The following is a 14,720-nucleotide window of genomic DNA, read 5'->3' as shown; positions in this document are numbered from 1 at the left end:
TGTCAATGGAGACATGTCCACAAAGTTCAAGCCATCAGTTCAATCATCTACCAAAAGGAGGCAGCAAAGCCACGGTGTCAATGGGGGCACGACGTAAGGAAACCAGTTTACAACAAGATGGAACAAATGAGCATGCTCTGGATTACAAAACAAGTATGCCTCAAAATTCTCAGCAAACCAATCACGCCACATATCACACTCAGAAACCGGCTATGCTTTCCACGCAGGAGTCCATACAGCGTGATGATTTAGTGCAAGCCAACGTGGGACAAGAAACTCAAAATCTTCTCACTATTATGCAAAGGCAAAATGACATAACTGCCTTACTAGTGCAGCAGCAGTCTTCACTATCATTACCTCCAAGGGATATACCAACCTTTGATGGCGACCCTCTCAAGTACAGCACATTTATAAGAGCATTTGAAAATGGAGTGGAGGGAAAGACTGCTAGCAGTATGGATTGTTTGTACTTTTTAGAGCAGTACACCAAAGGACAACCTAAGGAGCTGGTCAAGAGCTGTCAACACATGCCACCTGAAAGAGGGTATCAAAGAGCTAAGGCACTTCTTCAGAAACATTTTGGAAATGAACAAAGTATAGCCACAGCTTATATGGAGAAAGCTCTGGGATGGTCACCAGTGAAAGCAGAAGATGTTAAAGGCTTGCAAGCCTTTGTTTTGTTTCTACGGGTTTGCTGTAATGCAATGGAGGACATCAGTTACATGACAGAGATGAACATGCTATCCAACATGCGTGCTATAGTCTTGAAGCTCCCGTACAAACTAAGGGAAAGGTGGAGAAACACTGCGTATGAGTTGCAGGAGAGGCACTGTCGTCAGGCAGGTTTCAGTGACATTGTCAGTTTTATTGAGAGGCAAGTATCCATTGCCTCTGATCCACTCTTTGGAAACATTCAGGACACATCCATCTTGCCACCAAAATATAACATTGGACATAAAATCTCACAGGTTCGCTTCAAAGGAAGGGGAAGCAGTTTTGCTACTTCTGTTGAAGCTGTTAAAACTGGAAACATATATCAAGTGCAAAAGGAGAACAATGTGACTGATAAAACAACTAAAGTATCGTGTCTGCTGTGTGAGGAGGGTCACATATTGGAGTTGTGCCCCAGAATGGAGAAGAAGCTGCACAGAGAGAAAATTGACTTTCTAAAAGCCAAAGGTGTTTGTTTTGGGTGTTTGACTGTTGGACATATGAGCAAAGATTGCCATAGACGTCTGTCTTGCAAGTTGTGTAACCTGAAACATCCTACCTGCCTCCACATCCATTCAAGAGAAAAGGAAATCAAATCAGAGGACACATATCAAGAAACAAGTCATGCAGTTTCTCCGAAGACTTGTGGCCATATAGGGGCCGGGGCGCAAGACCATGTTTTGCCAATTGTGCCTGTACAAATCAAGGCTGTAAAAGGCAGTAAGATGTTAAAAACGTATGCATTTTTAGATCCCGGCAGTACAGCAACTTTCTGTTCTGAACGACTCATGAGGGAACTAAAGGTGAGAGGAAAGAACGCCAAGATCCTGTTGAGAACCATGAGCCAAGAAAAGATTGTCGACAGTCATGTTATCTCAGGACTGGAGGTATCTGCACTTAATAGTAACACTTTCTTTGAATTACCTGATGTATTCACACAATATGAGATGCCTGTGACTCATGATAACATTCCACGACAAGAAGAATTAAGTGTCTGGCCACATTTACACTCAGTGGAAATTCCTGTCATCAACGCTGACGTGGAACTGTTGATTGGAAGTAACGTTGCAAGAGTAATGGAACCATGGGAAGTGGTAAACAGCAAGGATGGAGGACCCTATGCTGTCAAAACCCTATTGGGATGGGTTATCAATGGACCACTGAGAGGAGGCAACGAAACTGGGAGCAGCGATTCTATCATTTCAGTCAACCGAATATCTATTGCTAACATAGAGGAATTGTTGGTGAAGCAATACAATCACGACTTTAATGAGAAGTCAGCAGAGGACAAGCCAGAAATGTCCAGAGAAGATCTCAAGTTTATGGAAATCATGAACAGTTCAGCTGAACTCAGCAACGGTCATTACTGCATGAGATTACCTTTCAGAGAGGAAAATGTCACCATGCTTAACAACCGTCAGGTTGCTGAACAAAGAGCTCTCTGTTTAAAAAGGAAATTTATGAAAAATGCTACCTTTAAAGAGGAATACACTCACTTTCTCAGTGATGTCATAAATAAAGGATATGCAGAAAAGGTGCCAGAACATCAACTGAAAGGAAAAGAAGGAAAGGTCTGGTACATTCCGCATCATGGCGTATACCATCCAAAAAAGGGAACATTGAGGGTGGTGTTTGACTGCGGTGCAAGCTTCAAGGGGATGTCACTCAATGGTCATCTACTTCAGGGACCTGATTTGACGAATTCATTACTTGGAGTTCTGACAAGGTTTCGTCAAGAAGTTGTAGCAGTGATGGCTGATATTCAGGCGATGTATCATCAAGTTAAAGTGACAACACAGGATGTAGACTTTCTTCGCTTCCTGTGGTGGCCAAGTGGTGAACTAACACAGCATCTCACTGAATACAGAATGACTGTTCATCTATTTGGTGCAATATCATCACCCAGCTGTGCTAGTTTCGCCCTAAGAAAAACTGCTGAGGACAACAGGGCAAAGTTTCCAGTACACGTGACAGACACAATCAAGCACAATTTCTACGTGGATGACTGCTTGAAGTCCCTGCCTTCAGAAGCAGAGGCCATAGCCCTGGTGAGACACCTGACAACTGTATGCCAGCTGGGTGGTTTTCAGCTGGTGAAATGGATTAGCAACAGTAGGTCAGTGTTGGAATCTATTGATGTAGAAAAAAGAGCTAAGGAAGTGAAACAATTGGATCTCGACAGAGACAATCTCCCTGTCGAGAGAACACTTGGACTGCAATGGTGTGCAGAAACTGACACTTTCAGGTTCAAAATGGCAGTTCAGGAAAGACCACTGACAAGACGAGGTATCTTGTCTGTAATAAGCTCAGTATACGATCCCATAGGATTTTTAGCTCCCTTTACCTTACCTGCCAAGTTGTTGTTGCAACATCTTTGTAGGTTGAGCTGTGGTTGGGATGATCACATTTCCCCAAACTACCAACTACAATGGGTGAGGTGGCTAGAAGATCTAAGAAAGCTCAGCACATTTAGCGTACCAAGATGCATCAAGCCCAAAGATTTTGGACAGCTCACAAATGCCCAACTACATCACTTCTCGGATGCCAGCGAGGATGGTTATGGTACAGTATCGTACCTGAGGCTGCAGAATGACAAGAAGAAAATTCATCTTGCATTCATTCTAGGAAAAGCAAGAGTTGCGCCATTAAAGAAAGTGACAATCCCAAGGATGGAACTAACCGCTGCTGTGCTTGCAGTTCGAATTGATAGGTTGTTGAAAGCAGAACTACAGCTAGAGTTGGAAAATTCAACCTTTTGGAGTGACAGCACAACTGTGTTAAAGTACATTGGGAATGAAACAAAGCGTTTTCACACCTTTGTGGCCAATAGGATCTCCACAATAAGAGAAGCTACTGCTGTCTCACAATGGAGGTACGTCGATACAAAGCAGAATCCTGCAGATGAGGCTTCACGTGGGGTGAAAATTGAGTACCTTCTCACAAGCAGCAGATGGATCCACGGCCCAGATTTTCTTCTTAAGAGTGAAGGGGAATGGCCTGTTAACATTGTAGATTCTGTTTCTATTAGCAGTACTGACCCAGAGATCAAAGGAGTGGCTACAGTAAATGCTGTAGTCACTAAAGATGTCCTAAATGTAACAAACACTGTCAACACAGATACACAGAATGCAACAAACCAGTTGATAACTTACTTCTCTTCATGGAAAAGGTTAAAAACCTCAGTTGCTTGCTTTCTACAGGTGAGAAAGATGTTGCTGCTGTTGAGTCAGAAGAGAAAAGAAATACAAGCTTCTGTGTCTAGCAGTGGACTTGACATAAGTCAACTAAAGGGCAAAGTGGAAAAGGAGATGCAAAGATTCAGAACCAAACTGACTGGTCAAACCATGTCCCCAGAAGATCTTGAAACCGCTGAAATGGCTATCATCCAATACTGTCAACTAGACAAGTTCAATGATGAAATAACTGTTTTGAAAGGGGGAACATCTGGAGTGAAGAAAAGCAGCCATATTTATAAACTTGATCCAGTGTTTGAAAAAGGGCTCTTGAGAGTGGGTGGAAGGCTCAGTAAAGCAGCAATGCCTGAGGGCATGAAACATCCAGTCATTTTGGCTAAAGACCAACATATCTCCACTCTCATCCTTCGCCACATTCATGAGCAGTTAGGACATTGTGGAAGAAATCACCTTCTTTCTAGACTTCGTCAGCGGTATTGGATCACCAGCGCAAATGCTGCTGCTAGAAAGATTCTTTCATCCTGCGTCATTTGCAGACGTTTTAGAGGAAAGCTGGGTGAACAAAAGATGGCAGATCTACCAACAGACAGACTTCAACCTGACCTCCCACCATTCACAAATGTGGGTGTTGACTACTTCGGGCCTTTCGAAGTGAAGAGAGGCCGCAGCTTCATAAAACGCTATGGTGTTATCTTCACCTGCATGGCCAGCAGGGCAGTGCATTTGGAAATGGCATATTCTTTAGATACCAGTTCTTGTATTAATGCACTGCGCAGATTTATATCCAGAAGAGGTCAGGTATCTCACATCAGATCAGACAACGGTACTAACTTCGTAGGAACAGAACGTGAGCTGAGAGAGGCTCTGTCTGCTCTTAATCATCAAAAAATTCAAAATGCATTACTTCAGTCAGAAGTGAAATGGAGCTTCAATACTCCTGCTGCATCACATCATGGCGGAACATGGGAAAGACTCATTCGCATGGTCAGACAGGTGCTGAACTCAGTCCTTCATCAGCAAAGTGTGGATGATGAGGGGTTACAAACTCTTCTGTGTGAGGTGGAAGCCATATTAAATGACCGTCCCATCACCAAACTATCAGATGATCCTAACGACCTGGAACCCTTGACCCCAAATCATATCCTTCTGTTGAAAGGCAAACCTGCACTTCCACCTGGGCTTTTCGAAAAGAGTGATTTGTACACGAAACGACGGTGGAAGCAAGTTCAGTTCTTATCGGATCTCTTCTGGCACAGATGGGTTCGGGAGTACTTACCTCTGTTACAGGAACGACAACGGTGGTCCAAGGACAGGAGAAGCTTTGTCATTGGAGACATAGTCATTGTGGCAGACTCTACTGCCCCTCGCGGATCCTGGTTGTTAGGGAAAGTACTACAGACATTTCCTGACTCACAAGGACTTGTGCGGTCTGTTAAAGTCCAGACCAAATGTAACATTCTGGAGAGACCAGTTACAAAGATTTGTCTTCTGCGGGAAGCTGGATAGAGACTGATGTATTGGACATATGCATGTATACATGGACATTATGAACTGAAACCACACATGTGCATAATGGATGTTTTATTGGCTTCAATTGTTTGTATGATGTTCAATTGTTATGTTATTATAGAGTAACAATTAGGGGCCGGTGTGTTGTAGCCAATTTTGATGTGTGTTTTATGTGTTTTGTCAGTAGTAAGTTGAATAGGGTGATGTTTTTCCGCTTGCACACCAGGGGGCATAGGTGGGGGAATCACAGTACTTATGGAGACTATATAAGGAAGTCACAGGTGAATGGCGTCAGGGAATTAGGATCTGAGGAAGCTCACAGTTTTTCAACCGTGCTTGTGTGCATGTGTGTTGATGGCTGGATGGATTCTGGTGTGTCCTGCAGTTAGTATGGTGTTTACTGTCCTTTGCTGATGTACGAACTCAACTTGCTTCAGAAGTGCAAGCAGCAGTGTTTTTTCAAGTAGTTTTATGTACAAAATAAAGTGTTAACCGCATGCCATGGCAGACCTGATTATTTTGCACCATCACGCGTTGGAGATGACCTCATATTCCCTCTAGTGGCTTTATTTTTGAGGTACGATCGCCACTACAAGAGACGTTCCCTTATCGAGTCGGTCTCTCGACATTACGTATGGGGAACAATAAAAACCCCGCCGCGTGGGAGAAACCCCGCCCAGCTCTCAGGAACAGACACCGGACCTGGTTGAAACATCTATTGGCACAGAGCCAACTCGGCATCTGCACCAACGAAGGCCCCTCCCATCAAGCTAAGCACGCTGAACTGAATGGAGGGAGATTGAAGCAAGTTATTGGTGCTTAGGAAAATACTGCCGGCTATGAATGCGGACATAACAAAGGGCACAATATAGTGAACATGATAGCTATGCTAATAATAACTCGCACTGTCTGACGACTAGTCGAACCGTGGCTAGAGCGCGCGCCATCGGGGCAGTCTAGCCTAGTCCAACGACAGCTCAGCTTTCTCTCCCTGCACTGACAGACATGTGGTGCGAATGAAGGGATATTCAAGTTATAGAATCTCGCGAAGGTATTACGAGACGACCAACCTGCCGCGAAACAAATGTCTTGAATAGACATGCCTTTCGCCCACGCCCATGATGACGCCAAACTCCTAGTGGAGTGGGCGTGCACCCCTATAGGGAAACGGCTTCCCGTGAAGCATAAGCCAGCCAGTGCACAGCCTCCACTATCCAGTGAGATAGCCTCCGTTTCGACAGCGCGCCGCCTCTTAGCACCCGCCTAGCAGACGAAGAGCTGCTCTGAAGTTCGAAACTGGCTAGTTCTGTTCACATAAGCACGCAGGGCACGCATGGGGCACAAGCGTACTTCTGAGACTCTGAAACACTGACCTCATCCGGGCAAAATGCTGGAATTGTAACCACCTGGGCTCTGATGAATATACGCAGTAGATAATAGCCCCATAATAGCATAGCACCTCAGTAAACAACAAACACATAGCCGTAGCTACAACTGTGAGTAGACGAGTTAGCACAGAATAGCCAGTTGTACTGAAGGAAACGGGGCAACATAACAGCATAGCACATGTACGTAACAGCATCGGTCGCTGTAGCGCATCCATGCATGTACATAACGCAGCATAAGTCGCCGTAGCGACAGAACTGCGTAGAGACAGAAACTGAGATGTACAGTTTGATCAGGATGGCTAGCTGCACGGAAACGGGGCAGCATTACAGCATAACACATGGTAAATTGCACATCCGTGTACGTACATACATTCAGAAACTGTGAGTATGCACAGTAGATTAAGATAGCTAGTTTTGCACTGAAAGAAACAGAGCAACAAAATAGCAACACGCGTCCTTATACATACATAAGTGCAGTGTAGTCGCTGTAGCGACAAACTGAATATGCAGTTAGATAGGATAGCTGGTTGTTGCACTGAATGATAGAGGGCAACATAACAGCATAACACATCAGTGTGCACATTTTAAACATCTGTGTGTATAATGCAGCTCAAGTTGCTGAAGCGACCGAAACTGCATGCATATGCGTACACAATGGTCCATTACATTGAAGGGCAGCATAACGCTTCAATATCTACACAGATGCAATGCAAGTCGCCGTAGCGACGACTGAGACTATGCACAAGCATAGTTACATTTTTGTGTACAAAAAACACAGCGTCAGAGGCATAGCGACATCGACTGTAAATACGTAGTTAATCGGAATAGCCGGCTGCACAGGATACAGGGCAACATATAACGGCATAAATCATAGACACATATCAATGTACATAACACAGCGTCTGTGGCATGGCGCAACAACTGTGACTACACAGTAAAAGAGTAGCCAGTTGCACTGAAGGATACAGGGCAATATATAGCGGCGTAATAGTTACACATATCAGTGCGTTGTGTGTACACAGCGTCAGTTGCATCGCACGACAACTATGAATACGTAGTAATCAGAATAGCCATTTGCACTGAATGACACAGGGCAATATATAATGCATAAATCATAACACATATCAGTTTGTAGTGTGCACAAACACAGCGTTAGTTGCATCGCACGACAACTATGAATACGCACTGCGTAGTAATCAGGATAGCCATTTGCACTGAATGACACAGGGCAATATACAACGGCAAATTCATATAGTGTGCAGTGTGTACATAAACACAGTGTCAGTTGCATCGCGCAACAACTGTGAATACGTACTGCGTAGTAATCAGAATAGCCATTGCACTGAAGGACACAGGGCAATATATAATGGCATAAATCCTTACACATAACAGTGTGGTGTGTACGTAACACAGCATCAGTTGCATCGCACAACAACTGTGAACACGTACTTGTAGTAATCAGCATAGCCATTGCACTGAAGGACACAGGGCAATATATAATGGCATAAATCCTTACACATAACAGTGTGGTGTGTACGTAACACAGCGTCAGTTGCATCGCGCACCAACTGTGAACACGTACTTGCAGTAATCAGAATAGCCATTGCACTGAAGGACACAGGGCAATATATTGTGATGAATAAGGAAATGATTGGAATTTAGGTGGGATTAATGTACACGCCCCTCTTAATCTAAACGAATAAGTGTTGCGTAATTGACTTAAAGGGTACAGCTGATGTGGGAGGAGTTGATGATTATTTAAGGATGTTGTGAGTACTGCTCGAGAGAGATTCGGGGGAGCTCTCACTTGTGGGGGAACGCCAGACGGCCGCTCGGGATGATTAGTGTCTCCGGCGGTGAAGATAGACAGTCAGTGGGGGGTGAATGTGACAGATAGTTAGGGACGCGACTTCGGGCTAGGAGAGCTCCTACTCTGTGTGATAATTGCAAACAATAGAGAGTTTGGAGAACCTGATACGGTCAGCCGAGTGACGCGACCGAAAGGCTCCTGGGTATCCTCTTTGCTGAACCTCTTGGATCCTCTTGAGTCTGCCTGCTGACCAATGGACTGAACAGAGATTTCCTGTGTATCCTTCTCGCCAGGACGTGAGCTCGTCTGCTTGTGGATCAATACTGAGCGAGGGGGGTAATGTGTTTTATGAGCTGACATTGTTTTAACCATTAATAAAGAGTTGTGTGTTAACTGCCATCCTAGTGTGCTGGTCTCTGCCTCTCCCGAATACTGTGCGGTTGTTACAATAATGTCATAAATCCTTACACATAACAGTGTGGTGAGTACGTAACACAGCGTCAGTTGCATCGCGCAACAACTGTGAATACACACTGTGTAGTAATCAGAATCGCCATCGCTCAATGAATGCTGCGGCGGGGGCTGGGCGCCAGCCACCGGGAAAGCATTGACTGCTATATGAAATGGTATAGCTCGTCCGCGGCATCATGCACGGGGACATAGATAGCCATCTCCTCGGGTTTCCCCGAGCTTCCGCTCTGCGATGCGTCTCCCGTCTATGAGGCGGGTAATAATGTTGGGGAGAGAAGCTCTTTTGCTGAGACATGTAATGTACCTTGTTATTGAAACAGAACACAGCGGTTTCAGAAACAACACATTCTCGTCGAACTCTGGGCGGGAACACGCCCTCTTCGCACCGGTCCGACGAACACGTCCCGCGCTCTTTCCTCCCTGACACGCACATCAGGAGCGCTGTTTTTTTTTTTTTTTTTTTTTTTTTTTTGCGACTTCTTGAACTGCCTCTCGCTTCAGCTTTACGGCCCGCGCCGAGGCCACCTTTCCGACGGCAGCTCCTTGGGCGCTGTCCACTCCAGCACCATATCTGCCACCGCCTCAGTGAGAATGGCCATAAGCTCCGCATCCAAAGAGGCGAGGGCGCCTTCAGACGGAGACTCGGACCATTGGCGTCGTCATCGTCGTAACCGAACGAGATAATTCCCGTGCTTCCTCAAGAGGGCGGTAAATGGCCTCAAGAGTAACTCACGGGCTCTGCCACGTGAGGATGGCGTGGACCTTGGGCCGACGTCAGCGCCTCAACAGAACCCGCGAATGGAGATCTCTGCCGTCTCCCGGTCCGCGGCTCGACGGCGGCAGACTGGGGAGAGGCAGGAGACACAAGGTCGTCGCTACGTGTAACGGCCAGCCTTGCACGAAGGATCTGATGGGAAGCTCCTCACAGGCGGGACATCCCGATCCCTCGAGTGCCGTCTCTGCGTGGTCCCGACCCAGGCACAGCACACAAGTTGTGTGCGTCCGGGGACTCAATGGGTCCACAACACGGGCGACAAAGAGACATAATATAATCCACCGGAACGCGAGAGGGGAATTAAAACTCCTTAATATACTCCGCTCTGAATGCGTACATCAACGGTGAAAACAGACTCGAGTGAAGAAAAAAGATTCTGAGGTTTTTGGCGCCCGCCGTCACCTATATTGAGCAGTGTCAGCCAATCAGGTGATGGCGGGACCGCCATTGGCTACTTGCAAGCAAAAGAGTTATTCTATCAGACTTCATGATTCGAGGAAAATGGATTTCCCCATACGTAATGTCGAGAGACCGACTCGATAAGGGAACCGGCGTTTCTGAAAATCCTCACCCTGGCAGGGGTTTTCAAAAATGTTCGGTTTCAGTGCGTTTTCGTGTGGACGAACGGCCGAACCGCGTAAAAAAAGTCACGGTTATAAAAATACCCGTGTCCGTGCAGTGGACTGGGCCTTAGGGCCCGTCCACACGAAGACGCGTTTCGCTGTATACGTATACATTTTTTATCGTATTGGCGTTTCGTCCACACGGATCCGGCGTTTTGGGAGAGTAAAACCGCTATTTTTTGAAACCGGGTCCCAAAGTGGATAAATCTGAAAACGACACCCTTGCGGTTTCGTGTGTACAGCCAATCCGTATATTTTGTGAAACGATGATGTCATCACATCACGTGTCGGCTGCGTGCGTGACGCATCACACGTAACAGCAACAACAATAATGGCGGACTACATGATTGTGTTCGTGCTGCAGAAGCTACTAAGCCTACTAGCTTTATTACAGCAAATTCTTTACAGCAAATTATTACATCTTCGTCTTCTTCTTCTTGGTTCGTATTCAGCGCGCAAGGTTATGCGCATGCTCAAAGTCTTCTTCTCCGTGTATAGTGTATCTCTGTGGCAGAATTACAGCGCCCCATGCTGGTCTGGCATATATACTACACCGTTTTCAGTCGGTTTCAGTGGTTTCGTGTGTACGCAGATATTTCTTGAGATGACGCCGTGTTTACGGAATTTTTTTTTAGAACGAGGAAAACAAAATATCGGATTGGGAACGCACCGGCTTCGTGTGGACGTGGCCTTAGACTATTGAAAAGTGCACATGCAAAGACAAAATGGGCGTTTACCAATCAGTGGCCAATTTCAAACTACAATACTGGTAAATGTTTTTCAACCATTTTTCAACAGACTTGCTAAAATCATGAAGGCCCACCCCTAAACCAAGCCCACAGTGGATTACAGCAAATCGGGTAATGTGGTTGAAAATGCCCATTGTGGTTTGAAAACGCCCCACTGATCGAGAAACACCCACTAGTGTTCTGCAGATATACGCCTGAATGATCTTGTGCTCATCAACTACAAATCACTGTTAGTTCAATGTCACTGTCTCCTCTCCACCCATGTGTATTGTTGGCTTTCATCAAAATTTCAATGTTGATCCAGCACACTTTAAACATTGAAATGTCAATCTCAACCAAAATGATGGTTTAGATCAAACCTCAACATTGTATCAATGTCACCATGCTATCTGGGGAAGTTATTTTGATTAAACATTATTTTGAAGACACATGAATGAATTTGATAAAAAAAAAAAAAAAAAAAAATAGTGATGTGCATGGACAAATCATTTATAATGAATACTGTGATTATATATATATATATATATATATATATATATATATATATATATATATATATATATATATATATATATATATAAAGATTTTAAAATCAATTTTGATTTCATGATCTACTTATGTCTCATCCTCCTCGCCTAAGCTTCCTGGAGATTTGTAATGTATTATTGTTTACACATTGCTCAACAGATGGCAATAATGTCTAAATTTCACAAGACGAAACTGACCTGCATTGTTACAGAGTATTAGTGTAGAATATCGTAATGGTATCCTGTTGTGAATCATAACCTATTTGAGCATCATGGTCCGATTTACCATATCTAACATAAATCTTAAATGGCTAAGATTCAGCCTGCATGCCTGGCCTCACATTCAACTTGAAGTGAATGGCAAGACAGAAGATTCCAGCAGATTAAAAAGAAAATAATGATGGTTGTTAAATCAGAATTCAGAATATCCCCCAATTGAACTCTTGCAATGGTACAAACATATATAAGGTATGCAAACACACACACACACACACACACACACACACACACACACACACACACACACACACACACACACACACACACACACACACACACACACACATATAAATTCTTCCAAAAATGTGTTTCTTACTGATTAAATGTGATGCAATGTTTGAATCCACAGTAATAGTTTGTGAAACTATGGCCAGTACAACAGCGCACCCGTGTGCTCAAAAGATAGAAGTGCACAAGAGATTACACTGCACGTGGGCATACGTAGAAATACCAGCTGTGAATGTGCGTCATAAACAGTTCCGAGCTCTGCCAGCATATCTGGGCTTTAATGTTATGGATTGTGTTTTCATTTCTTGTGTTTCTATAGCTTACTTCACTGACATATATGTATACACTATGTAGGCTACACATTTAGATGTTATTATTTAGATGATTTCGTTGTGAATTTATTAGGCCTATTTCACAGTAGGCTAACAGTCTGTCCTTTTACTATAATATTTTTGGTCTAGTCTAAATTGTTGGATTTCTTTTCCTGCATTTTTTACAATGCTACCTCCTTATTTTCCTGTTTTATTGTTGTTGTCTTTGCCATCTAAAACATTATTATTACTGTACTGTAGGCTACTGTAGGCCTACTGGTTTTTTTTGCTACAATTGTTGTACTATGGTATTCTTGGAAGTACATTTGAATGTCAGTAGGTATTACCATGGGATACTATAAACATGCACGGGACTGCTAAATTTAGCAACAAAATGATATCTTGAGAATTATCTTGAAATGCACAACCATATTACAGCATGCAGCAGTAATTTCTGGCAATGTTTTTTCTGTAAAGTTAAAGAAAATTATCACTATTATTATAGTAGGCCTATTAAAAAACAGAATAATTCAAATTTCTCAATGAGATAACCTTGAAATAACCCTTTGCCTCTTTGTGCAGTTCATTTAAATAGTTTGACAAATGGTGTTTTTTCAAGCACAAATGGGCGGTAGGCCTAATTTATTAGCCTAGATCATAAACACTTCATATGCATTAAATAAAATGAAACTTGTTTATAGTTTTAGACGGCGCATGGGATGGCACACACTGCAGCTTTGTGAAATGTCACTTATGGGTTATACTAGATCAATTATTCATTTGACCTTATTGCTATTATTGCCATGACGAATTAAGTATGATGAATATGAAGTGCATGATGTTTGAGAGGGCGGGGCATGGCTTTAAAAGGGAGGGGAGAAGGGGGCGAGGTGCTCTATATGCAAACACGTCCAAGAGAGATGGCAACGTCAACGCGCGTAATGATGAGCCCATGGAACCGTCGGATGTGAACGCGCTTCTTCCTCCCCTTAGTGATCGACCCCTAAGTTTACATATCTGATCATCTGACATTGATCGGCGCAGCTCACTTCAAGAGACGAGGAACCGAAGCAGAAGCTAAGAAAAAAATAATTCAAGTGCTCTCCTTTTGGTGTACAGGAGGGACTGACCGCGCTTCCCCGCATCATCCTCTTCCTCGCGCTGCCGATTCCCCATCACAATGGCTCTGACCATCTGCACCAGATTCACGGATGAATATCAGCTTTTTGAGGAGCTCGGAAAGTAAGTGCTGGATTTTCTACTGCAGAATCATTGCATTCCTGTGGATTTCACATGCACAATTAAATGATGCGGTTGCGACGCGTCTTCTATTTGACAGCTCCGCTATAATTGCAGCGAACGCTTATAATAACCTTGCCGTGAGCGCTTGATTATACATAGTCTCTGTCTCACAGCCTTGCAAGCTGCCAACCCAGACGGCATTCTTTGACAATCAAGGGTGCGTTTGGAACGTGCCTGTGAGATGCCCAAAAATTGCAGTGTATGAAGCCACCGCTCTAGGTTTTGGGACGCGGCCATTGTGATCATCACGTCAGATAGGCTACCCGAACAGCTGGTATAATGTACGTTTTAGTGGGCTCGGGCTTTTCCCCCCCGGAGACAGGGATACTCATGGCAATGCGACAACAGTGCAGACACACATTCCCGTGCGCCGTTAATTATCGCGTTGGGGATTCCTCGCGTTGCGTTTGACTGGGGAGGGGGAGGGCGCGCAGCAGTGGCCACTCGGTGGTCCCGATCGATCTCTACGGCTTTCAGGAGATGCCTTAGTTCATTTCAGCGTGTGATATATTTATTCCGACGTGCTGGTGCGTTCAGATAAAAAAAAAATGATCCGGATTGAGTCCATTTTAAGCCCATTGTGACCTTAGATTGCAATGTCTTGAATAAGTCCGTTCAAAATATGATGTTTTCGAAACGTCTCTGCGCCATCTGCGCGGTGGCATCATAGCCTATAAACATTGGGTACCAGAGCAAGGCTCCCCTTTGTTATATAGAGGTGCCTATTTGTACCATTTTTGATTTCATAAAATGCACATGATCATTTTACACTGAATTGAAGTCGAAACAAAAGGTTTGTGGTGTATGAATAATTTTTCCATGTACTAAGTATATGCAAAAATA

The 14,720-nt window shown here is 44.2% G+C and overlaps 1 protein-coding gene across 13 annotated transcripts in view; it reads left to right on the top strand.

The window, feature by feature from the left end:
- The first annotated feature begins 13,469 nt into the window (after positions 1-13,469).
- camk2d2 (calcium/calmodulin-dependent protein kinase (CaM kinase) II delta 2) overlaps positions 13,470-14,720 on the top strand; it is a 38,381-nt gene continuing 37,130 nt past the window's right edge. For 12 of the 13 annotated variants that reach the window (XM_056236166.1, XM_056236160.1, XM_056236163.1 and 9 more), the window contains exon 1: positions 13,471-13,817. In XM_056236166.1, coding sequence (XP_056092141.1) covers positions 13,756-13,817 — 62 coding nt within the window. In that variant the 5' untranslated portion in view covers positions 13,471-13,755. Of the gene's footprint in view, positions 13,818-14,720 lie in introns of all 13 variants that reach the window. The other variant, XM_056236157.1, reaches the window with a different exon arrangement.

This window comes from Rhinichthys klamathensis, unplaced genomic scaffold (assembly GCF_029890125.1).
Source record: "Rhinichthys klamathensis goyatoka isolate OS25496 unplaced genomic scaffold, OSU_Roscu_1.1 h1tg000440l_1, whole genome shotgun sequence".
NCBI classification, from domain to species: domain Eukaryota; kingdom Metazoa; phylum Chordata; class Actinopteri; order Cypriniformes; family Leuciscidae; genus Rhinichthys; species Rhinichthys klamathensis.
Note: the sequence above shows the minus strand (reverse complement) of the source record. Positions and strands in the feature narration are given on the sequence as shown.